The sequence below is a fragment of the Schistocerca gregaria genome, chromosome 3 (assembly GCF_023897955.1).
Source record: "Schistocerca gregaria isolate iqSchGreg1 chromosome 3, iqSchGreg1.2, whole genome shotgun sequence".
Lineage (NCBI taxonomy): Eukaryota > Metazoa > Arthropoda > Insecta > Orthoptera > Acrididae > Schistocerca > Schistocerca gregaria.
In genome coordinates this window covers 147,150,187-147,177,520 of record NC_064922.1, presented here as the reverse complement: position 1 = coordinate 147,177,520, position 27,334 = coordinate 147,150,187, and the positions used below count along the sequence as shown (strand labels likewise).

Here is a 27,334-nt window from a genome sequence, read left to right as displayed (position 1 = left end):
TCTCATTAATAAACGGTCACAACGCCCATATAGTACTAGGGACAGAAAGTTGGCTGAAACCAGACGTAAACAGTAATGAAATCCTAAGCTCAGGTTGGAATGTATACCGCAGAGACAGGCTGGACAGTGAAGGGGGAGGCATGTTTATAGCGATAAGAAGTGCAATAGTATCGAAGGAAATTGATGGAGATCCGAAATGTGAAATGATTTGGGTGAAGGTCACGGTTAAAGCATGGTAATTGGATATCTCTATAGGCCCCCGGGCTCAGCAGCTGTTGTGGCTGAGCACCTGAAGGATAATTTGGAAAATATTTCGAGTAGATTTCCCCACCATGTTATAGTTCTGGTTTCACAGGTACGCCGTGTTTCTTGACTTCCGCAAGGCGTTCGATACAGTTCCCCACAGTCGTTTAATGAACAAAGTAAGAGCATATGGACTATCAGACCAATTGCGTGGTTGGATTGAGGAATTCCTATATAACAGAACGCAGCATGTCATTCTCAATGGAGAGAAGTCTTCCGAAGTAAGAGTAATTTCAGGTGTGCCGCAGGGGAGTGTCATAGGACCGTTGATATTCACAATATACATAAATGACCTGGTGGATGACATCGGAAGTTTACTGAGGCTTTATGCACATGATGCTGTGGTGTATCGAGTGGTTGTAACAATGGAAGATTGTACTGAAATGCAGGAGGATATGCAGCGAATTGACGCATGGTGTTGGGAATGGCAATTGAATCTCAATGTAGATAAGTGTAATGTGCTGCGAATACATAGAAAGATAAATCCCTTATCATTTAGCTACAAAATAGCAGGTCAGCAACTGGAAGCAGTTAATTCCATAAATTATCTGGGAGTACGCATTAGGAGTGATTTAAAATGGAATGATCATATAAAGTTGATCGTCGGTAAAGTAGATGCCAGACTGAGATTCATTGGAAGAATCCTAAGGAAATGCAATCCGAAAACAAAGGAAGTAGGTTACAGTACACTTATTCGCCCACTGCTTGAATACTGCTCAGCAGTGTGGGATCCGTACCAGATAGGGTTGATAGAAGAGATAGAGAAGGTCCAACGGAGAGCAGCGCGATTCGTTACAGGATCATTTAGTAATCGCGAAAGCGTTACGGAGATGATAGATAATCTCCAGTGGAAGACTCTGCAGGAGAGACGCTCAGTAGCTCGGTACGGGCTTTTGTTAAAGTTTCGAGGCCATACCTTCACCGAAGAGTCAAGCAGTATGTTTTCCAAATTATTCTTCAGGTGCTCAGCCACAACAACTGCTAAGCCCGGGGGCCTACAGAGACATCCAATTACCATGTCTGAGCCTGCGTTAACCGTGACCTTCACCCAAATCATTTCACAATTCGGATCTCCGTCATTTCCTTCGATACTATTGCACTTCTTATCGCTATAAACACGCCTCCCCCTTCACTGTCCAGCCTGTCTCTGCGGTATACATTCCAACCTGAGCTTAGGATTTCATTACTGTTTACGTCTGGTTTCAGCCAACTTTCTGTCCCTAGTACTATATGGGCGTTGTGACCGTTTATTAATGAGAGCAGTTCTGGGATCTTTCTATAGACGCTCCTGCAGTTTATTACTAGCACATTAATATTGTTATTCCCTGTTGCATTTTGCCTACTCCTACCTTGCCGCGTCTCAAGAGGTGTCTTGTCGGGCCTAGGGAGGGAATTCTCTAACCTAAAAAACTCCCATGTGTACTCCACACGCACTCCGCTACCCTTGTAGCCGCTTCCGGCGTGTAGTGCACGCCTGCCTATTCAGGGGGACCCTACATTTCTCCACCCGATAGTGGAGGTCGAGAAGTTTGCACCCCAGCTCTCCACTGAATCGTCTGAGCCTCTGGTTTAAGCCTTCCACTCGGCTCCAAACCAGAGGACCGCGATCGGTTCTGGGAACGATACTACAAGTAGTTAGCTCTGATTCTACCCCGCGAGCGAGGCTTTCCGCCTTCACCAATTACGCCAACCGCCTGTACGAACTGAGGATGACCTCTGAACCCAGACGGCAGGAGTCATTGGTGCCGACACGAGCAACAATTTGCAGTCGGGTGCACCCAGTGCCTTCTATCGCCGCCGGTAGGGCCTCCTCCACATCTCGGATGAGACCCCCCCCCTCCCCTCCTACGTATATCTCGCCAAGAGACCATGAGGATAAAATCAGATAGATTAGAGCCCACACAGAAGCATACCGACAATCCTTCTTTCCACGAACAATGCGAGACTGGAACAGAAGGGAGAACCGATAGAGGTACTCAGGGTACCCTCCGCCACACACCGTCAGGCGGCTTGCGGAGTATGGATGTAGATGTAGATGTAGAAAGACCATTTCGTCACTACCAGGATAAGGCTAGAACCTGCCAAATACGCACTATTACACAGTCACTCCACCAGCGAGGTTAGCAATGTTATTACAAACCCACCTGCCTCCGGAAGGTACAAGCTTCCAAAAGGCGAGTTCATTCAACGACTTTCCATTCCTAACACGCTGCGATTAAGACAATATTGTTTCTCAGAGAGCAAAGCAGGACACGAAGCCATAACAGTTCTTGTGTCACCTTCGCACATTGGCTGGCCCCTTCACCCTGGTCCTATACAGACCATATGGATGTCCTGCTTGCCAGAAATGTGTTGCACCCTGCTCTCAGTGGTGTAAAGGATGAAACTGAGCAACCTAGCAGAGATTGTGGGCAAATTATGTGAGCGTGTTGCTGTGCATGTGTTTACTACAATGCGTGACGGAGACAGCCTGGATAACATCACCTCTTTTCTTGACGACTTGACGTAGCAGGTCACAATCCTTAGTATACAGAACTGTCAGGACCACACACCATCATTGGGATGTTGTAGCGTGCACTCCTCACCCAAACCTAAATTATTCAGAAAATGTTTCGAATCCACGAATGACTCACGAACCCAGTCAAGATCTTCAACATTCCTTACAAAATGTTTCTTGTAATTCTTCTGCAAATACTTAACCGTCTTTTATAAAGTCCACAAAAATGTTCAAATGTGTGTGAAATCTTGTGGGACCTAACTGCTAAGGTCATCAGTCCCTAAGCTTACACACTACTTAACCTAAATTATCCTAAGGACAAACACACACACCCATGCCCGAGGGAGGACTCGAACCTCCGACGGGACCAGCCGCACAGTCCATGACTGCAGCGCCTTAGACCGCTCAGTTAGTAAAGTCCATCAACATATTATAGTCAGTAGGGGTCATATAGTAGGGAACATCCCACGCAACCTATTTTCAACTGACTGTACCCACAAACTTAACTTATTAATAAATCCTCAAATATTATCCAAACAAGTCAGAATATTTTTGTTTTCTTTACATAAGTGTACAAAAATATCGGAAAGATATGCCAAATCTGACACTTGTTTATTATCCGCAAATAAATCCGCATACTCATGCTCCTGAATAGCCGAAAATGCAGGTTCCCCGTCTCTAAGTGCAAACATTCGTTTTAACACTTTACCTCGATATAACCATCGTACGTTTATACGTAGCAGAAGTATAGTGTGATGTGATCGTTTTTCTTGACACAAAACGTTAAAAAGCCGGATATTTAAGGGCCGCGATTCAATGAATTTCATGGCTTTTAAGACTTCGACCGCCACAATTTGCAGAAGAGATGGCAAAGTCTTTAGCAACAATGACGTTGCGATGATGAGACACTGGTCGATTACTAAGTTACGATGCACTTCGCGTACTTCAACCACGAACCTTTCACTTGGCCTGACAGAGAAGCGGCTCCGTATGTACAAAGAGTAACGCATCCTTCCCACATTAATTCATTACGGACCTTCGGTAGAAAAAAAAGACTTGTGTTTGACAGCCAGTATCGTGGACTCGTCGATCTGAAGTGAGAACTTATGACTGCTCTTTATTTCCTCCTTCAAAATATCTTGGACATCAGTGCACATGTCACTAACTTGGCGGCTGATTGTGTCAGCAGAGAGGAATTTTTGAAATTTCAGCACCCAAGGGCTATTTTTAGCATTATAGAAAGGGTGTATCGGCATTAACAACATATCTGCTGTTGTGTGTGGTTCTTTGGCCTTTACGGAAGTCCAGCTGCCTTACAGCTAACTTTGTGTACTTTTTACGAAACACATAGTGACATAGTCATGAATTTCATTTGTTTTTTATTTCGTCCCTGTACTTAACAGGAAAGAAAATTTTATTGAGAAAAGTAGTTTCAATTTACTGGGAACCACAGCAGCATTACTTAGTTTTTCACCACACACAACATACTTGGGGTTTGGGCATGTTTTGTCACCACATCAAAAAACCCTTACGATAAATAATTATCACTAAATTGCCTTTGAACCACATCCTATTCCGTTTTTCGGTCAAGATGTTTTCACTACTTGCACTCGAGGACGGTCCACTCCGTGCAATAGATTTATCAATAACGGAAAAAATAGATTAGTAACACTGTAATAGAAAATACTGGTGTAGCAGTCACAAAATTCTCACTAATGCAGAGCATAACTGTGATGAAACTGAACCTAAATACTCGAAAAAAGGAAAGTCCAGGATGAAATCCTGTATTGTTATCTGACAATGTTTGGATCCCTTGGCAATGAACGAAAAAAAAAAAAAAAAATAAAGTTTAAGAAGCGGCTAAAATCTGTAAGAAATATCTAAATAAGCCAAAAAATCAGAGGGACATTTTTTGCTAATCCCCATAATTTTAGAGAACAGTGCGTTCAGCCAGTCATACACAAATGCAGCGATGTTGCAAAGTACTTCTCATCCCAGCGGCATAGCTGGAGCAGCGGTTTGCCTCACGACAAACAAAGTACAATAACAATATTGGTTAAATAAATTACATTTAATTTCTATGAAAATACAACAGTTATCAGCATGTATTAAATAATTAAAGAATAAACAAGTACAGTCTACCGTAAAATCGAAAGAAATAAATTACATTTAAAGACATAAAAATTCGTGATATTTATTGCGTGGATCTCTTACCTTCTTTGACTAATATGTAAATGTTTGCGTCACACCCTTCACTTTGTGGCGGCACACCAGTTTTTGAACACTGATCTACAGAAGGCCACCCAGCCATGGTCCACTGCCCACCCAAAGGCATCAATTACCTCGCAACACCAGCTAGCCCAGAATGGAAACTGATCACGGATGAATAACTTCAGTTGCGTTTCTAGCCGGCAGACATTTCATAGCTCAAGTTACACTGCGCAACGAAATTAAAGGATCACTTTGTCGAAGTCCTGTAATTCCCACCCATTGCGAGGCTTAACTTTGAAACTGGCTCAAAGATGCATACGACCTTCCTTTGTAAAGATGCACAAGCGTGGAGCTCTCCAACGTCATTCTCGGGCTCGACGATGCACCAAACTACAAGGTGTCAACAAACAGCTCAGAAGTTCATGTGACGTGTAAGGTAAGTTAACGACGTCATATTGACACCAAATATCACCACAATTCTGCCCAATGACACCGTGGATGTGTCAGTTGATAGAAAGCTCGTCACAGCTCCTCTTACCGACATTTCACCCCTTCTTTTGACGGCTCTGCGATGGAGGTCGGAGCCGTTATACCCGGCGTCTAAGTCGTACCGTTTTTTTTTAAGAGCGTCCGAGAAAAAAATTCTAGACACACCGCCGTTCAGAATCAGCAGGAAGACATAAAGGACCTCAATCAAACCACGTCTCTCCCTGGGATGTTGAATCCCACACATTTCACAGTTAAAAACGCCAGTTCGGAGTGCGATGAGCAGCAAGAAAATGTCCTTCACAGCCTTTGACACTGCTACCGCCTTCGGGCATTTCAAGCCTTCTTTAACGACATTGTTGGGCTGTATCCCCACCGAAAGTGATCGCACACATTTGGAGCACAGAGCGGTCTCAGTTTTTGCCCTGTGTACATGTCGGAACTAATAGGAGCCGTTCAAAACCATTCGACGAAATTTTAACGTGACCTGAAGCAGGTAAGGGCGCTTACGCTTTTTCAACACTCCTATTTTGTGACCTGTGGCGTGATCAGTGGTGGATGCGACATTCCCACATGAGTGAATAAACGCAGCATAGGGTGCCTAAGACACACCCCACCCTCCTGCCCCTTCCCACTGCCCACTAGTTTAGCAAAACCCTGCTTATTAAGAATTTTAAAAATGTACCTATACAAAAAATGTACCTATACAATCAAAAGACTCAGAAACAACAAAGCCCCAAGGGAGGACGGAATAACATCGGAATTAATCAAGGAGGGAGGTGAGAGCTTACACTTAGAGATATATAAGCTGATCCAGTTGATATGGGAGGAGACACTGCCGTAAGATTGGAAATTGGCTATAATATGCCCAATATACAAGAAGGGAAGCAAAATGGAATGCGGTAGCTACAGAGGAATCAGCTTGTTGAATGTAACGTATAAGGTGCTGTCCGTCATTATCCTCGGTAAATTGCAACCATTCATAGAGAACAACATACAGGAGTACCAAACTGGCTTTCGACCAAACCGATCGACAATAGATCACATTTTCACACTAAGACAATTGTTTGAAAAACATTGGGAATATGATAAAGATATCTACAGCCTGTTCGTCGATTTTCAACGTGCATATGACAGCATCCACAGGAATAGCCTATGCAATGCAATGCGGGACTTCAGAATCCCTGAAAAGCTAGTGAGAATGGTCCAAGCTTGTATGGTAGGGTCAAAGGCAGCAGTGCGTTTCCGAGGAGCCACATCAGAAACATTCGAGATTGAGACAGGCCTCAGACAAGGGGATGCTCTCTCATGTGTTCTATTCAATGTCATCTTAGAGAAAGTAATAAAAGAGTGTAGGCAACAGGAGTGGACTGGAGTAGAGATGGACGGTAACTTCAATTGTCTCGCATATGCAGATCACATAGTACTATTAAGTGAATCAAGGCACGAGTTGAAAGAAATGTCCCAGAAAATGGACAGTTCTGCACAGAAGGTAGGGCTCAAAGTGAATCGAACCAAAATGGAGTTCATGCAATTAGGAAGAAGATAAGAGCAGGTAGAAAGAATATCTTGAAATAGATGGCAATAGGTTCAAGAGAGTAGACCAGTCCAAATATTTGGGATCTTGGTGTACCACAGACAACAACATAAAAATGGACATCAAGGAAAGAATAGCAGTGGGAACGAAATGCATGCATTCCCTCTAAATCGATCTCAGTGAACACTAAGATGAAAATCTACAACACAGTGATATGCCCAGCAGTAAAGTACGGTTCAGAAATATGACTAAGCGAGATAGGGAAAAATTATCAATATTTGAAAGAAGAGTAATGAGGAAGATATGGGGGCTAGTTTTAGATAACGGAGAATGGAGGAGGTGGAAAAACGAGGAAATCTACCTGCTGATGCGACAACCAACTATCCCACAGAAGATAAAGAGCAAAAGAATACAATGGGTGGGCCATGTAGCCCGTATGCCAGATGGAAGACAGTCGAAGACGGCACTAGCAGGGAAACCAAACACCAAACGCCCCATTGGACGACCAAGGCAGCGCTGGATGGACGACATGGCGAAGGACCTAGCAGCCCTGGGAATTGAAGACACATGGAGGAACCGGGCACAAAACAGGAAGGAAACGAGGCAGCTTGTGGAAGCAGCGCGTGGTCTGCAGGGGCTGTGATCGCTGAATATTTATCTATCCTATACAGACAAGTGTGTTGAAGTCCTAGGCGCTTCCATACTGGCAACCCCTTCGATACTTTCCGATTCCGTATGACCTACTACGGGGTGTTCAAAAAGTCTGTCCGCAGTGCCGTATGTATGTTGCTAGCCGCGCGCACCGTATGCCGCAGTGAATATACCGAAATGAAACTCAGTGCAATACAAGTTACTAATTTATTGAATATTCATTTTTACTTAAAAAATTTCACATTAAATGTCGAAAGTGCCGCCCCCCCCCCCCCCCCCCCCTGTTGTTGAATACACAGTTCAATTCGTCTAATCATGTTTCCAAACACAAGGCGTAACATTTCTTCTATAACAGAAGCAGTGAAAGTGGATATTGCAGTTTTCGAAACATCGATGAAGTTTGGACGGTTTTTATAGACAGTTGCTTTCGCTACACCCCAGAAGAAAAAGTCAGTTGGTGTTAGGTCAGGCGATCGTGGAGGCCAAAGTTCCTGTGAAATTATGCGATTACCAAAAATATCAGCAAGCTGTGACATTGAAACGCGAGCTGTATACGCAGTTGCACCATCTTCTTGAAAATAACCGTTCAGTATTTCACTTAACTCAAGTTCTACTATGAATGGGTACAGAATATCAGTGCCGTATCATTGTGCGTTTATTGTTTCGTTGAAAAATGTGGGACCCACAATCCGACGTCTAGAAATTTCAATCCAAACTCCTATTTTTCATAGAATGAAGTGGTTCCTCATGAATACACAATGGATTTGCAGTACGCCACATACGAGAATTCTGCGAGTTCATGAACCCTGATAAATGAAACCACGTCTATTCAGTCAAAAACGTTTCACTAACAATATGCCTTCCACTTCGTTTAACGAAATTTTTGAACCAATGACAATAATGCAGTCTCTTGCCATGATCAGTATTTTTCAGTTCTTGCACGACTGTCACGTCAACACGTAATGACACACACCAACGATACTACTCACGCTGGCTGAGATAGATTAGATTAGACTAGTTTTTGCTTCCATGGATCCATGCTGAGGAGATCCTCGTGGATGCGGAACATGTCAATATTTTTTTTAAAGCTGAAATAACAATACTAATACTATGAATATATACTAACATATTTTTGTTTCTATTAAAAAATTCGTCAGTGGAGCAGAAGGAGTTAGCCACTAGTAAGTCTTTCAGGCTTCTTTTAAACTGACCTTTATTTATAACTAATTTTTTTATGTTTGCTGGCAAACTATTGAAGACGAGTGTTCCTGAGTAGTGGATCCCTTTTTGAACTAAAGTAAGTGCTTTTAAGTCCTTGTGCAGATCATTTTTGTTCCTGGTATTCTATGTGTGAACTGAACTGTTTGTTGGAAAAAGAGATATATTATTTAGGACAAATTTCATTAAGGAGTAAATATACTGAGAGGCAGTAGTTAGTATATCCAGTTCTTTGAAGAGGTTTCTACAGGACGTCCATGAATTTACTCCACAAATAATACGTATTACACGCTTTTGGACTCTGAAAACTTTTGTTTGACTTGAAGAGTAACCCCAAAATATTATGCCGTATGACATTATGGAATGAAAGTAGGCAAAGTATGCAAGCTTTTTCATTTTTATGTCAGCTAACACTCGAATTGAAAATACAGATTTGTTAAGCCGTTTCTGCAGTTCTGTGGTGTGCTCCTCCCAACTGAATTTATTATGAAGTTGTAATTCCAGGAATTTAAGACAGTCAACCTCTTCTATCTGCTCTTCTTCAAAATTTATGCATATGCTGGGTGGAAACCTCTTACAGGTTCTGAATTGCATATAGTGAATCTTTTCGAAAATTAATGCCAGTGAGTTGGCTTTAAACCATTTATTAATATCCATGAAAATATCATAAGCAGATCTTTCTAGAGTCTAGGAAACAGTGAAATGTTGGGAGAGACCACCTGAAGGGAAGTAATCCGGGCAGGTGAACAATCATACGGCACGCGCGGCTAACAATCATACGACACTGCGCAAAGACTTTTTGAACACCCCGTATCAGCCGCAAAGGAATTAGTGAAATGGAGAAAGAGCATCAGCACAGGCTGCTTGGTACTCTCGTCACGGGTTCTTTCAGTACGGGTGCTCGGCGAAGACAGGAGGCTGGCATTGAAGGTTTTGCCGCCCTGGGGAATTTTGGAAGTACCCTTCGCCGTTTTAGTCACGCTTGAGCCAACAATGTCGCATCCCCCCCCCCCCCCTTCCTCCATCGCGCCACAGGAAGATGCGAGATAGGAAGAATGAAAAAGTATACACGCCATTTGCTGATTCGGATCACGTTCAAATTTCGTCGAATGGTGTTGAACGGCCCCTAGTGGTTCCAAACTGTGCACGGAGCAGTAATTGCGGTCGCACTGTGCCCGAAGAGGTTCAGATCCCGTTTAATGGGGATGCAGCCCCACATTGTCCTTAGAGAAGGGTCAAAGTGTCTGAGGGTGTCAGCAGTGTCAGAGGGTTTCCACAACGTCTACCTGTTATTCACCGCAAGGCGAACTGTCGAAACGTGTGAGTAGTTTCACTGAGGTCCTGTATGTCACTCCCCGAGTGTTTTCGTGCCAACTCTTGAGTGGCGGTGTGACTGGGTGTCCTCTTCGGCAGCTCATAAGAAAATAGCGCGATTTCAGCGGTGTGTGTTGTGCTTCTAACCTCCGTTGCAGAGGGGCCAAAAGAACAGATGAAATTAGGGTAAGAAGGGGTTTGATAACCTTCCCATAGCGTGACGCCTCCACGGTGGCGCTGGGCAGGATTGTGGTGAAAGTTGGTGCAAATGTGGCATCATTAACCCACTTTACACTTCTGATTTGTGGCCTTTTATCGCAAGTGTTGACACCTTGCTGTTTGAAGCACCGTCTAGCCCGAGGGTGACGTCGCAGGTTGCACCATTGCAGAGGAATGCTCTACGCACCTTTGAGCCAAATTTCAGACTTCATTCTCGCAAATGGGTGGGTTCGAAAACGTGATCCTTTACTTCTGTTGCGTAGTGTAGCTGCAATCTTTTCTTTCCCTTGTGGGTATGCTGTGCAGCGACCTCAGCTCGCAGTTCACTTCACACCTATCCGCTGGTAACGTCGCAAACGACCATCACCTTTAAGATTGAAACTTACTGGCAGATTAAAACTGTGTGCCGGATCAAGACTCGAACTCTGGTCCTTTGCCTTTCACGGTCAAGTGCTCTACCATCTGAGCTACCGAAGCACGACTCACGACCCGTCCTCACAGCTTCAGTTCTACCAATACCTCGTCTCCTACCTTCCAAACTTCACAGAAGCTCTCCTACGAAGGTTCGCAGATGTAGGAGACGAGGTACTGGCAGAATTGAAGCTGTGAGGACGGGGCGTGAGTCGTGCTTGGGTAGCTCAAATGGTAGAACACTTGCTCGTGAAAGGCAAAGGTCCCGTGTTCGAGTCTCGGTCCGGCACACAGTTTTAATCTGCCAGGAATTTTCATATCAGCGCACACTCTGCTACGGAATGAAAATCTCATTCTGAAGACCTTTAAGATTAACCTCTACCAGATAGTACATCCATACCTGCTACACCGCAAGCATCGGAGTGCTATGGGAAATTACCAATGGGAAGACAATACACTGTTATTTGTTAATCATTATTTATCTCATTGTTGCGCAGACCCATAAAGAATCTTACGTTTACACGAACTGTATCATTAATTAAAGATTCATATATGAACTAGGATGAACGAGGGATACTGAACGTACTCAAAGAAGGGCAGCACAAATGCTCACAGGTTTGTCTGTCTCACATAAATCATCAATGGATATCTTGAATTGGCTGGTTCTTAAAGCTAGACACTAATTATCCCGTGAAAGTCTACTTGCAAAGTTTCAAGAAGCATTTTTAAGTGAAGAACCTAGAAATATAGCTTCCTATGTTTCACTCACACAGTGATCACGAGGAACGATTAAAATTAATTACAGCAAGGACAGATGCATTTACACACTCATTTTTCCTTCGCTCCAGTTGCGACTAAAATTGGAAGAAACTGTGGTACAATACTAAGTACCTTCTGCCATGCAACTCACTATGATTTGCAGAGTCTGTATGCAGATATACAATGAAGAGCCAAAGAAACTGGTACAGCTGCCTAATATCGTGTAGGGCCCCCACTAGCATTCAAAAGTGGCATGGACTCGACTAATGCCTGAAGCAGTGCTCAAGGGATGTGACACCATGAATCGATCAGAGCTGTCCATAAATCTGTAAGAGTACAAGAAGGTGAAGATCTCTTCTGAACAGCACTTTGCAAGACATCCCAGATATGCTCAATAATGTTCATGTCTGGGGAGTTTGGTGCCCAACAGGGGTGTTTAAACTCAAAAGAGTGCTCCTGGAGCCGCTCTGTAGCAATTCTGGGTGTATGGGATGTTGCATTGTCCTGCCAGAATTCCCCAAGTCCGTCAGAATGCAAAATGGACATGAATGGATGCAGGCGATCAGACAGGATGCTTACATGCTGTCTGAGTCGTTTCTAGACGTATCAGGGGTCTCAATCACTCCAAGTGCAAATGCCCCATACCATTACAGAGCTTCCACTAGCATAACAGTCCCCTCCTGACATGCAGGATCCATGAGGCTGTCTCCATACCCACACACGTCCATCTGCTTGATACAATTTGAAATAAGATTCGTCCAACCAGGCAACATGTTCCCAGTGATCTACAGTCCAATGTCAGTGTTGATGAGTTCAGGTGAGGCATAAACTTTTGTGTTGTGCACTCATCAAGGGTATAAGAGAGGGCCTTTGGCTCTGGAAGCCCATATCTGTGCTGGCGTAAGCCGTCGCCAGTACACCAGTCGGCAGGGATGTAGCAAGAAGATTGATAGTAGGCATTGGCTGAAGCACGTCAATCATGAGAGAGGCCAGAGACATACCGACAAACAACACGCCGCCAACGTCCTCTAGACAGCGTGTATTTAGGCCGCCACTGCTGACTGGAGGGTCTCACCGACTCATACTTACAGTTGACGTCTGTTGTTTCACATACAGGCTATGACAGTACATTGTGACCAGATTAGTGTTGATAGCGGGACTTGTAGTTTACTTACAGTGAGACTGAAATTTGTAACAGCAAGAAACTGATATTGTCTTCAGGAGGACTATTACTGATGAGCTTGTAGCACAGCACATGGCCTCTATTAAAGTTAAATATCCAGTACAAGTAAATAAAGAACCGCATTAATTCACATGTGCTTTTGTGTTGTAGGGAGAGGATACCGGCCACACATAACATCATCCTCTCCCTTCCTTCTTACCGTACAAGACTCTACAGTGGCAACAAGGACTACAATATCAATGATGTTTCGTTGAATGGTTCACACGCTGACAATTGTTGATGGCCCAGCACTGAAATCTGCAGAAATTTGCGGAAGGGTTGCACTTGTGTCACGCTGAACGATTCTCTTCAGTTGTCATTGGTCCCGTTCTCGTAGGATCTTTTTCCGGCCCCAGCGATGTCGGAGATTTGATGTTTTACCAGATTCCTGATATTTACGGTACACTCGTGAAATGGTCGTACGGGAAAATCTCCACTTCATCGCCACCTCAGAGATGCTCTGTCACATCGCTCATGTGCCGACTATAACATCATGTTCCGACACGATTAAATCTTGATAACCTGCCAATGTAGCAGCAGTAACTGATCTAATAACTGCGCCAGACATTCGTTGTCTTATATAGGCATTGCCAACAACAGCGCCGTATTCAGCCTGTTTACATATATCTCTATTTGAATACGCATGTCTGTACCAGTTTCTTTGGCGCTTCAGTGTCGATTCACATTGTACACATAGTCTGGATAATGAACTTCTGTCATTTAACTATTATTAAGCACAGAAAATGTACATTTTTCCCCTTCATTTTTTGTTGAACAGTGCTCCATACAATACGTAGAAATTAGTACACTGGCACATGAGTACAGATCATTTCAAATATACATATTGCTTTAGTTAAAAAAATTTCATTCATGGTCTTTTGGCAATTTGATATACACTGTCCATTGTGGTGACAGTGCTGCCTGATAACTTCATTTGTTAGCAGTAATGAACATGAAGCCCAATTTCTACATGCAAAAAGACATCTACATCTACATACATACTCCGCAATCCACCATACGGTGCGTGGAGGAGGGTACCTCGTACCACAACTAGCATCCTCTCTCCCTATTCCACTCCCAAACAGAACGAGGGAAAAATGACTGCGTATATGCCTCTGCACGAGCCCTAATCTCTCTTATCTTATCTTTGGGGACTTTCCGCGAAATGTAAGTTGGCGGCAGTAAAATTGTACTGCAGTCAGCCTCAAATGCTGGTTCTCTAAATTTCCCCAGTAGCGATTCACGAAAAAAACGCCTCCTTTCCTATAGAGACTCCCATCAGAGTTCCTGAAGCACTTCCGTAACACTCTCGTGTTGATCAAACCTACCAGTAACAAATCTAGGCCGGCCGCGGTGGTCTAGCGGTTCTAGGCGCGCAGTCCGGAACCGCGCGACTGCTGCGGTCGCAGCTTCGAATCCTGCCTCGGGCATGGATGTGTGTGATGTCCTTAGGTTAGTTAGGTTTAAGTAGTTCTAAGTTCTAGGGGACTGATGCCCACAGTAGTTAAGTCCCATAGTGCTCAGAGTCATGTGAACCATTTTTTGAACAAATCTAGCAGCCCGCCTCTGAATTGCTTCTATGTCCTCCCTCAATCCGACCTGATAGGGATCCCAAACGCTCGAGCAGTACTCAAGAATAGGTCGTATTATTGTTTTATAAGCGGTCTCCTTTACAGATGAACCACATCTTCCCAAAATTCTATCAATGAACCGAAGACGACTATCCACTTTCCCCACAACTGCCATTACATGCTTGTCCCACTTCATATCGCTCTGTAATGTTAAACCCAAATATTTAACCGACGTGACTGTGTCAAGCGCTACAGTACTAATGGAGTATTCTAACATTACAGGACTTTTTTTCCTATTCATCTGCATTAATTTGCATTTATCTATATTTAGAGTTAGCTGCCATTCTTTACACCAATCACAAATCCTGTCCAAGTCATCTCGTATCCTCCTACAGTCACTCAACGACGACACCTTCCCGTACACCACAGCATCATCAGCAAACAGCCACACATTGCTATCCATCCTATCAAAAAGATCATTTATGTAGATAGAAACGACAGCGGACCTACCACACTTCCCTGGGGCACTCCACATGATACCCTCACCTCTGATGAACACTCACCATCGAGGACCACGAACTGGGTTCTATTACTTAAGACGTTTTCGAGCCACTCACATACTTGGGAACCAATCACATATGCTCGTACCTTAGTTAGGAGTCTGCAGTGGAGCACTGAGTCAAATGCTTTCCGTCTGATACCCTTCATCCATGGTTCGCAAGATATCATGTGAAAAACGGGCGAGTTGCGTTTCGTAGGAGCGATGCTTTCTAAAGCCGTGCTGACGCAAGGACAGCAACTTCTCTGTCTCAAGGAAATTCATTATATTCGAACTGAGAATATGTTCGAGAATCCTGCAACAAACCGATGTTAAGGATATTGGTCTGTAATTTTGAGGATCAGTCCTTCTACCCTTCTTATATACAGGCGTCACCTGCACTTTTTTCCAGTCTCTCGGGACTTTGCGTTGGGTAAGAGATTCGCGATAAGTGCAAGCTAAGTAAGGAGCCACTGCAGTGAAGTACTCTGTGTAGCTTGCATATGGAAGTCACCAGTACCGCACCAGTCGGGTTAACTAGCCTATGGAAACTACCTACTGGCTCACTGTCATGCCACCCGGTCTGCAGCAACGTGAAATTCAGCAATTTCATGCTCTCGCATGTCAGTTACAATATCTTTGGAATACATTGCGTCACTTCAAACGCTACTGTATTACTTGATTACGAATAAGTAATTATAAGGAATTGCTGAAGACTAGAATGAAGCTCCTAACATAAGGCATGAGAGAATTTGGCAGTATGCAAAGTATTTACTTGCTTAGTTAAGAAAAAATCCATTTTACTCCTGCGACGCTAACTATTCACTTACCCAAAGAAACGTTTCAAGATCTGTGCTGTTGAATGAACGAAAAAGTCAAATGAACCTAGCGTCAGTTGCTGACGTTCTTGTACGATGGTGCGGGAAGGAGCATGCAGCCAATAAGTTATGTGGCTTTTAGACTTAAATGATTTTCAAGCCAACAAGCATGACAGTGAGCAAGCAAGATATTTCCACAGGGTAGTTGATTAGCTAGTGCAGCAGTGAGGGAATGCATGCAAAAGTTTTCGTTGCATCTGGAAATGAAGCTTAACTTATAGACCACGTGCACCTTCCCCCCATCACTGTCAAAGAGCTTTAACAACTGCCGCTAAGTAGACCTGCTCTCATTTCACTTTCGATCGTTCAGCTGCAAGTGATTGACAACAAAATAGGCTCTGTCTTCAAGAAGTAAATAAATACTTTGTATACTGCCAGAATCTTCTTAAACCTTGTGAAAGGAATCTCATTCTAGCCTTTAATAGATGCTTTTAATCACTTATTTGTAATAAAGTAACATAGAATCATTTGAAGTGACATAATGTATTCCAAAAGTATGGTACCAACTTATATGAGACTTGTGTTACTGCAAAAAGGTCATTAGTGTAAATATATTTTAATTTCGATAAAATGTTTCTAATTTTTTGCTACAGCCATTGAGTGTAAATAGTAGAATGAAGTGGAAATAGAAAACGTATTTGTGCCTTCAGAAATGTAAACCTACTCCTGACCTAACTAAATCTTCACATATAAAGAATACCAGTAGTGTTCTTACAAGGCGTTATCCCTGAACGTTGCCTCATGGAGCACTGTATTTGGTTTTTGCACTAATTTTCTTTTGATGTGAGACTATGGATTCTACAAAAATGTGGTGTTGACATATCAAGCTGTCCACCACCTTGAAAGATGGAGATGTCATTATGGTCCTACTGTTTAGTGTACCTAATGTACTACCAAAGTGAGAAAATACAATATTAATACATCATTTCAGTGTCTTGGCTACACTGATAAATACTTCAGGGAAAAGAAATTCAGATTGTCTCACTTCGTGTTGTGCTTCTGTAGAAAGATATGGACTTTCAAATGGTTCAAATGGCTCTGAGCACTATGGGACTTAACATATATGGTCATCAGTCCCCTAGAACTTAGAACTACTTAAAACTAACTAACCTAAGGACATCACACAACACCCAGCCATCACGAGGCAGAGAAAATCCCTGACCCCGCCAGGAATCGAACCCGGAAACCCGTGCGTGGGAAGCGAGAACGCTACCGCACAACCACGAGATGCGGGCTATGGACTTTCAGTGCAGCTACGTGCAACCTACTGTGCTACAACCATGATGCAATCCTTCTCATTCCTTTCCTAATTCTTGTAAAATGGTAAAGACTTATACAGTGCGTTTAAATTCTGGTAAAATGCTAAAGACTTTTACAGTGCTTGTGCACTTTATTTCATCTGTTAATGTTTTCAGTTCCTGTAAAAAAATGCAAAGACTTATACAGTGCGTGTGAACTTAATTTCATTTGTTAATATGATCAGTTGTCCTAAATATGCTAAAGATTTTTATAGTGTGTGAGCACTTTATTTCATTTGTTAATGTATTCAGTTCATGTAAATATGCTAAACATATTTGTTAATATAGTTGCTCATAGTACAAAGTGTGGTTACAAAATAAAGGAGACATTATTTTTAAAACACATTTAACGGTAATTTCCAAGAATGATTGCCTCTCGGGTGTCACGGGGTCCAAACGATACGTATCGAACGTGCGATACTAAATCGATCACGCGACTCTGGTGACGGACGTTATGATCAATTATTCGTGATAGTCATTTTTATCTGTTTTCTGTCGTTTCCTTAGTTGCTCTAAGTTACACACCTCCGCGAATTAATGCGAAAAGGGAATTGTTCCCACAGCATACACATCACATGGACTTTCACATAACAACACCGGCAACGATAACGTAAGTCGTTTCCTTTGTAATTACAAGTATTTTTGTAATGCTGTTCTTTTCTCGTTGCTGTAGTGAACATTCGTAAACACACTTATAACGCCCACCACCAGAGTCGCGTGATCGATTTAGGATCGCACGTTCGATATGTATCGTTTGGACACCGCGACTTCGAGAGGCAATCATTCTTGGAAATTACCATTTTACAGGGTGTTATCCCTGAACATTGCCTGTTCTGTACACTAGTACAAAGTATGATAACAAAATAAAGGCGACATTATTTTTAAAACACATGTTAACTATAAGAGCCTAGAATTAAAACAGAAGAAGAACTGTGGAGATAAAAGCCTTACTATCTGAACTACCTTCAGGGTATTGTAAATAGCAGCCGCAATTTCACATGAAAATTTAGAAATTGTGCCTTCGGGAATGTACTAAACTTACTACAGTGATAATGAAGACGTCTCCAGCTCCCACGTGTCTCAGGAGTACTTGTAACTTAAGGCAAGCTACCATGTCATCTCAAATATGTGCGTCTGATTTTCGCATAGAGCAAGAAATATAGCTCAAAAAAATTCAAAGTAGATTTTTATCATTTATTTACTTTTTGAATGACACTTTGTCAAATTTTTAGGAGCGTGTTTCCCACTTCTACATGATTTCTTTGAGAAACATATGTTCATAAACAATTGAGGAACTATATGAAGCAGCAGATATTGGTAATGAGGGGGGAATTCTGGAATAGGAGAGCAGTGTGGATATCGACATGATAGGGTCACCTTTATCTAAAGAGGAATTCAACAATTCCTTGAATGATCTAAGAATGGCAAAGCGACAGGCACAGATAAAATTCCAGCAGAAATACTGAAGGCAATTAGAGAATCAACAAAAGAGTACTTATGTAAACTTATTAAAGAGTACTATGAAGATCGAAAAGAACCACCTATAGATTTGCTTAACAGCAAAACAGTAATAATCCCAAAAAAAGGAAATGCTCTGGACTGTGAGAACTATAGAACTATCTCCTTACTATCCCACACTTCCAAACTAATGTTAAACACAATAAAAATGGAATAAAAATGAAAATTGAGGCAAACCTAGGAGGAAGCCAATTTGGTTTCAGATCCAGAAAAGGAATACTAGCTCTGAGGATGGTATTAGAAAGACGAACTGGGGTTAATAGGAAAACCTACTTTATCTTTATAGATTTACAAAAAGCATTTGACATGGTTAATTGGAAATTGTTATTCTGAACAATGAAGGAAATAAATATTGATTGGAGGGACAGAATATTGACCTGGAACCTGTATAAAAGGCAGGAAGCAGAGATACAAGAGAATGGTGTGAAGAAGAAAGCAAAAATAAGGAGGGGAGTAAGTCAAAGATGCCCATTATCACCATATTTGTTCAACTTATTTATTGAAAAAACCATTAAAAAATTGAAAAGAATAACCAAAGGAATTAAAACTAACGAGGAACGAATACACTGTATCTGTTTTTCAGATGATATCGTAGTACTTGCTGACTCAGTAAAGGAAATGGAGTTTATGTTGCTAAAATTTGCCAAAATCCTAAGAGAATTTAATCTAAAAATAAATAAGAAGAAAACAAAAACTATGGTAGTAGAGAAGGCAAAAGAAAATGGTAAAGTTAATATTAAACTAGAAGATGATGTTCTAGAGCAGTTTGAGAACTTCTTTTATTTGGAGAGCACAATCACTGACGACAATTAATGTATCACAGATATAAAGAAAAGAATAGCCTTGGCAAAGCAAGCTTTCCAAAATAAAAGGAATTTACTAACAGACAATCATATAAGCCTAGAAAGTAGGAAAAAGTTTGCCAAAACTTTTGTCCGGAGTGTCTTGACATACGCATGTGAAGGGTGGACTCTGGGAAAGGCAGAGAAAAAGAGACTGGAAGCAATGGAAATGTGGATATGGAGAAGAAAGACGAAAACAAGCTGGGCAGATAGAAAAAGTAATGAACAGGTCTTAAGAGAAGTGAATAAGAACACAACGCTACTAAATTATATAGGGAGAAAAAAATCAAAAATGATAGGGCACAGAATGAGACACAACCAGCTCCGAAAGAAAGTATTTGAAGGAAACGTTTTAGGGAAAAAACCAAGAGGGAGGCCAAGAGCAACGTATTTTAATAACATCAAAGAAAATATGAGGATAAAATCGTATAAAGAATTGAAGAGGATGACAATAGAGAGGGACGTGTGTAAATCGACAAGGCATAGCCTTTAGTTTATGATGATGACATTTGTTGGACTGTGTTCTTTTCGTTAACATTACTGTGAACTCTTGGGCTAAAATCGCCACAGTTACATTTTCTCCTGCACGGCTTATTTCAGTATACACCTTGAAAGCAGGCCCCGTGGAAAATCAGATCAAGTATGTGGAAACACTTAGTAGCGTTCGAGGTCGATAGTAGGTAAATGCATGTCCAAGCTTTTGTTGCTAGCGGAAACGCGGCTTCAAGGGTCACATACACGAACCATCGTATAGCTGCAATCTTCGTTCATTTCGGCTCCGCCCCACACAATCGATTTACCAAGAAATTCAAATTAGTATTACGAACGCCACAATCTCCTGAAGTTGTTCTATGATAAATCTGCCATGTTCAGCAGAAGCAACACATGATTTTGTTACGTCCACTATAAAAAAAAATCAATGAACGATGGCGGTTCGCGTAGCTCGAGTTAAGAACGTTGCCCGTTTCAACCGACTGTTGCGGTAAGAGGGTACACGTGCTATGCGCTTGAAGCAAGCGTGTATACTGAAATTATGTCTATCGCTTGCTTGTGGAGAATATGTCGCTTACCACCACCATCAGCCATGACAAATCATAACAAATGGAAGAAAGATTCACTAAATAACTCATTGCGATTATGTTTAATATTCGCATTGGCTACGACATTCAAAGCGGAGTGCTGAGAACACTATTGAACGCTCATTGGCTGTCGGTGAATGTGTAACGTAGATGCGCAGAACAAGCCTGACTCCAACCATATTATTGGATCTAGTTTAGCAGGGGATACAACAGGTCGGCTTTGACCAATGACGTCAGAATTGGCCAGAGAGCATGTATTATGGAGATCAAAGAGCTGAGGATAATGTTCAGAAACAAAGGAATGCAAGAGCGAAAAACTGTACTTCACATATATAAGGGCCAGTAGTATTTTCACGTTAACGATATCGCGTGTTTGTATCTTAGTATTTCTCCGCAAAATACAATGGAAAGAAATGAATGAAATATATTACTAGCAAAGAATAAACCACGTTACATGTATGTCAGTTGTATCTCGAAACTCTTTCGAACTGTATTGCTTAAGTGCAGTACGGGATACAAGTGCAGCGTACGTCGATTTCTTAGTTTCAACTAGCATTCCTGTCCTGTTGTTCACTGGAACTATGTATTCCCCTTCTTCACTAAACCGTAAATGAAACACCCGATACAAATTAAAAGCTCATTCGAAGTGTGTTGCTTAAGTACAGTACGGAATACGAGTTTGTCGTAAGTCAATTTCTTGGTTTTCACTAGCATTACTGTCCTGTTCTTCACTTGAACGATGATCCTCCGCTTCAGTAAACCCGAAGTGGTACACGGGATACAAATTGTAGATGTGTTGTTTATTTCGTCTTCGCTATTACTAACAGTCTTTTCTTACGTACATATCAGTACTACTGATGACAGAAGGACCTAAGTATGTAATATATGTATACAAGACTTCCGTTGACCTCTATATACACTCCTGGAAATTGAAATAAGAACACCGTGAATTCATTGTCCCAGGAAGGGGAAACTTTATTGACACATTCCTGGGGTCAGATACATCACATGATCACACTGACAGAACCACAGGCACATAGACACAGGCAACAGAGCATGCACAATGTCGGCACTAGTGCAGTGTATATCCACCTTTCGCAGCAATGCAGGCTGCTGGAGACGATCGTAGAGATGCTGGATGTAGTCCTGTGGAACGGCTTGCCATGCCATTTCCACCTGGCGCCTCAGTTGGACCAGCGTTCGTGCTGGACGTGCAGACCGCGTGAGACGACGCTTCATCCAGTCCCAAACAAGCTCAATGGGGGACAGATCCGGAGATCTTGCTGGCCAGGGTAGTTGACTTACACCTTCTAGAGCACGTTGGGTGGCACGGGATACATGCGGACGTGCATTGTTCTGTTGGAACAGCAAGTTCCCTTGCCGGTCTAGGAATGGTAGAACGATGGGTTCGATGACGGTTTGGATGTACCGTGCACTATTCAGGGTCCCCTCGACGATCACCAGAGGAGTACGGCCAGTGTAGGAGGAGATCGCTCTCCACACCATGATGCCGGGTGTTGGCCCTGTGTGCCTCCGTCGTATGCAGTCCTGATTGTGGCGCTCACCTGCACGGCGCCAAACACGCATACGACCATCATTTGCACCAAGGCAGAAGCGACTCTCATCGCTGAAGACGACACGTCTCCATTCGTCCCTCCATTCACGCCTGTCGCGACAGCACTGGAGGCGGGCTGAACGATGTTGGGGCGTGAGCGGAAGACGGCCTAACGGTGTGCGGGACCGTAGCCCAGCTTCATGGAGACGGTTGCGAATGGTCCTCGCCGATACCCCAGGAGCAACAGTGACCCTAATTTGCTGGGAAGTGGCGGTGCGGTCCCCTACGGCACTGCGTAGGATCCTACGGTCTTGGCGTGCATCCGTGCGTCGCTGCGGTCCGGTCCCAGGTCGACGGGCACGTGCGCCTTCCGCCGACCACTGGCGACAACATCGATGTACTGTGGAGACCTCACGTCCCACGTGTTGAGAAATTCGGCGGTACGTCCACCCGGCCTCCCGCATGCCCACTATACGCCCTCGCTCAAAGTCCGTCAACTGCACATACGGTTCACGTCCACGCTGTCGCGGCATGCTACCAGTGTTAAAGACTGCGATGGAGCTCCGTATGCCACGGCAAACTGGCTGACACTGACGGCGGCGGTGCACAAAAGCTGCGCAGCTAGCGCTATTCGACGGCCAACACCGCGGTTCCTGGTGTGTCCGCTGTGCCGTGCGTGTGATCATTGCTTGTACAGTCCTCTCGCAGTGTCCGGAGCAAGTATGGTGGGTCTGACACACCGGTGTCAATGTGTTCTTTTTTCCATTTCCAGGAGTGTATGTACACTAGTAACGAAAAGGTGGAAATAGACGTACGTTATATTTGCAACCTATACCTGAATTTAACTACACGGAGACTAGAAGACGACACATGTACAATTTGTATCCCGTACTTCACTAAGGGGTACAGTTTTCTTGTTGCCTTGGACGCTAATAGCATCCCATTCGTTACTTGAACTATATAGCTATACGCAACATTTGTATCTTTCTCACCAATTGACATATATAGTGTCAGTGTAAAGGCGAAGCGAAGGACGGGATACAAATTTCAGTTGTGTCGGGGGTTTCGCCTGTAATATAGCAAGTAAACATTCGAAAATGTCGTACTGATACTAGTGCTGGGAAACGAAAGAAGATCGACAGCTGAGAAATTTCTATTACGTACTTCACAACACGAAAATATACATATTGGTGGAATAAAACAGTGCAATATGTCAAAATAGTTAAGTAAAGTGAAAGAAGCAAATGGAAAAGTGAATTTACCACACGGAAACATCGAGGAATAACCGAAGCTCGCCTAGACAGACAGTAACGAAAATTGCATACCCACAAACAGAAAAATCCATTCCTATAAACGAAAATAAGACACTAAAAATTGTTCTACAATAACAAACTTATACTCCAAATTACCTCAATATCATTACGAATAATTATTTTAATGTACAATGATAGCGCTTATCCGGAACACAGAACTGTTTTATTATCTATGCCTCGAAGTGAACATTACTATCTATGACTAATATATGACGGCATTGGTCAAAGCCCCGTGTTGTATCCCCTTCTTCACTAGACCCATATTATTTACAAAAACAAAAAGACTTAAAAACGGATTTAAATTTATTAAACTTCTTTTGAAATTATTTTCTTGGGAACTAGAAGCTATCTTTCAGACATTTTCATTGACGCCAAGTGTACAGCTTTCTAAATTGCTAACATAATTCCCTTTTTCATTTATTAGCTTTGCAGTTAAACTGCAGGTATTTACGCATTCGTTTCGCCCTCTCACTGTGTTTAGAGAAATGTTGTCAATAGCACTTCTGCTAATTGTAAATTATATGAGGGAATGAAGCGACAAGGGACTTGTCTGTAGAATGTTATGTCATTCTGTTTATAAGTTAAAAACCTTAAAGACTGTATGTAAGGTGGTATTTCATCGTTCCATGGATTTCTGCTTCTACAGCACAGGCTGCAAAATGCTAAGGCAACTCCAGCTTCAACTAATTCTGAAGGGTTCGTGCTCCTTGACTCTGGATTCTAACGTAAAGTTGCTACCAAATATGGTCATAGAGCAACGAAACTAAACTACACAATCACGCTTAACTACGCAAACGAGTCGCAGCGATTCATCAGTTTGCATGAGAATTCCAGGCGATCAGCAATCGATAGCTAGGATCTACGATATACGAATAGATACACGACGTCATGTGCCGGGTCTTTATGGATATACAGTGAAAAAGACTGAAGCTTTTCACGCTTTCTGATGCTCTTTGAACTGGAAATAAACTTACTGCTGGCAAATACAGAAGATGTGCATGCCACATATCACCAGTACCGCTACTTAATATTTAAACTCACCAGAGAAATGTGGTATCAAATATACTTCCTTACCTTCCCCATGTGAGCAACCGTTCAACATGAGTAATAACCCTAACTGTAACAGGTCCATGATTTTCTGGAAAACAAATCTTTCAGACATACATCTTCTCTGGCGTTCGAAAGACAAAAAAACTAACTAATAACAAAAAGAGCGTGAGTCACAAGCTCTTACTCTTTGACAATCCACAGAAATGTATGCAGTCGCAATATAGCACTTTCCTTGATAGCAGTTGACAGCCGGAAGGACTCACTTGGTCTAAGCAAGTTGTCTCGACGACGTATGAGCCGTAAGAATAACGTTTTATTTTTATTTATTTTTCTATGTAATTTATGAAATCTTTATTATAATTTTACCTCCAAAGCGAGAGCGTAAAACTAAGAGACGTCAATTACGAAGACAGTTTGATGGTTCTGGAAGAAACGCAAGAAAAAAATGTTTGTTTCGAAAATAATTCACCTGTATTCTCGACATAGTCTCCTTCGAGGGACATACATTTGGTCCAGCGATCCTCCAGCTTTTTCATCCCATCGGAAAAATTGCTTATGTAAAACTCTGCAAAATATTCGTTCACAGCGACTATCGCTTCCTCATTTGATGAAAATTTCTTCCCAGCAAGTCGAAGTTTCATTAGGGAACATGAAGAAGTCTCTTGGAGCTAAGTTTGGTGAACAAGGTGGATGGGGAACCAGGTCAAGCTCCATTTCCTGCACTTTCACCCTTGTTATCGCGGATGTGTGGGATGGTGCGTCATGTTCGAGAAAGGGCACTTTTTTATGTGCCAACCTTTGTCTTTAAAGTTTAAAAAATCCAGCAACAAAGCTTAATAGGGTCTAGTTATGGTTCTCCCTTCTTGCAAGTAATCTCTGAGGATTATTCCTTGTGGAAGCAGTGGTCGTCACCTTACCAGCTGACAAATTGATCTTTGCCTTATTCGGCGCATTTTCAGCAGGCTTTGTTCGTTGTTCTGACTACCGTTTTGACTTCGGTGTGTAATGATGGGCGCCAGGTTTCACCAACAGACAGAAGTAGGCGCAAAAAAACTTTCGGATTGCGATTAAACAATGCCAGACAGTATGCTGAAACTTGCCGGAAGTGCTGTCGGTCGAATGTGACAAATCGCGTACCCACGCCACACAGCTTCTTCAAAGCCAATTCTCCGTGCAGGATATTATGCACTCGCTCAGTTGAGATATCTACAGTTCAGCAATCTCACGAATTTTTATTCGGCGGTCTTGCATTATCGTGTCAGAGATTTCGTCAATAGTTTCCTTCGTGGTGACATCCTGTTGGACGGTCGGAGCTTGCTTCGTCTTCGATACTTGTTCTACCATATTTAACTTCATTAATCCAAAAGTAAATGATCTTCAATGATTGTGCAGGGCCCGCGTGAAGTTCATCCAATTCAGTTTTGATTTGTGCGGCAGTCGAACACTTCAAATGAAAATGTTTAATGACAGCACTAAATTCGGTTCTCTTCATTTTCAATCGCAATCGACCCGCTGATCAATTCAGACGGCTGACAACAATGAACGGTACGCTGTATGTTGTTGAAGTTCTTCACACGATCCGTGAAATAAAAAGCTAACCAGCCACGAAGGCGCAACAAAAATGCTCCAATCTTTAGGGAACTTTACGAGAGTTATCTAACCAACCTCTTAGTTAGCGCAAAATACTTGTAAACACAGCGAACACTCAGTCACGTTAGCCTGTTACGGGCATTTGCATCACTGGTGAGAAGTCTTGGCATTTCAGCTCGCCCTGGAATTCGTTGCTAATGGAGCTCCCTCGTTTTGTTTTGGTGCTGACAGGGTTTACGAGTACGACATTCAGTTCTGCAGTGACTTTTGCAGCTATAGCGCTCTTACTTTTCCTCACAATCCTCTTCAATGACAGTCTGTCACAATCACTCAAAATATACCTTCGTTCACGTTGTAACTTACCGGATGATGTTTCTCCGCTTTCCCTGTATTAGGTATGAACTTTCGATACAGTGCTTCCTGGAACATTAAACACATTGGCTCCTTTGATCACAGAATCACGCAGAGGAACAACAACTTGTCGATGTTCGAATTCGCTTACACCCGAAACTCCAGATGTGACACTCAGATCGGTACCAAAGATCTGTGTCTACAGAACATCGACCATAACGCCGATTTACTTCGTGATGTGTGCTGTCGGCCACTAGAAGATGCGTAAACGGTAATTAAAAGTAACACCAGCACTAGTGAGTATACGGAAACCGTATCCGTTGGGTGAATTGGCCGAGCGTCAGATCGTCGTACTAGAGGTCACGAGTTCGAAACTCTGGCAGTCAGCTTTCGATTTGTTAGCTGAATGTAGCAAACCTACAGACTTCATTTGTATAGTAGGTATATGTGTAGTGTCATCTATACGAATATGTGCTATAGGTTTGCTACTTTCAACTAACGAACCGAAAGCTGACTGCCAAAATAACATTGCTACAAATTCCGAAATGTCCTTTTACATGGCAGAAAAATGTTCTCCCATACAACAATTTCACGCGTACAATTGTTAAAAAAATATAGTAATCCGTGGGTTTCGGCCACGTAACCTTTAGTAGGACAATCTGACGCTCTATCAATTCTTTTTTTTTTAGTCTCATTTTGATCGTTTTCGTTCGTTGTATTTGCTCGGTGCGGACGTCGCGAGACATCCGTTTATGTTCGTTGTTGCTAGATTAACTCAGTTTTTTTATTACAGAGGGCAGCTAACCCTCTGACCGAACACGCTGAGCTACCGTGCCGGCAGAAGAATTTTTTTTTTCTTTTTACCACATGTTTAAATCGGTGTGGTTCAAATGGCTCTGAGCACTATGGGACTTAACATCTAT

At 42.6% G+C, this 27,334-nt stretch overlaps 1 protein-coding gene across 2 annotated transcripts in view; it reads right to left on the bottom strand.

Annotated features, from left to right (window-relative positions):
• LOC126355433 (uncharacterized) overlaps positions 1-24,616 on the bottom strand; it is a 59,913-nt gene extending 35,297 nt beyond the window's left edge. The window contains exon 1 of one of the 2 annotated variants that reach the window (XR_007565501.1): positions 24,495-24,616. Coding sequence is in view for 1 of the 2 variants with exons in the window: in XM_050005741.1 (XP_049861698.1) it covers positions 24,495-24,582 (88 nt within the window). In the remaining variant the exon portion in view is untranslated. The remainder of the gene's footprint in view (positions 1-24,494) is intronic. The other variant, XM_050005741.1, reaches the window with a different exon arrangement.
• Between the last annotated feature and the right edge of the window lie 2,718 nt (positions 24,617-27,334).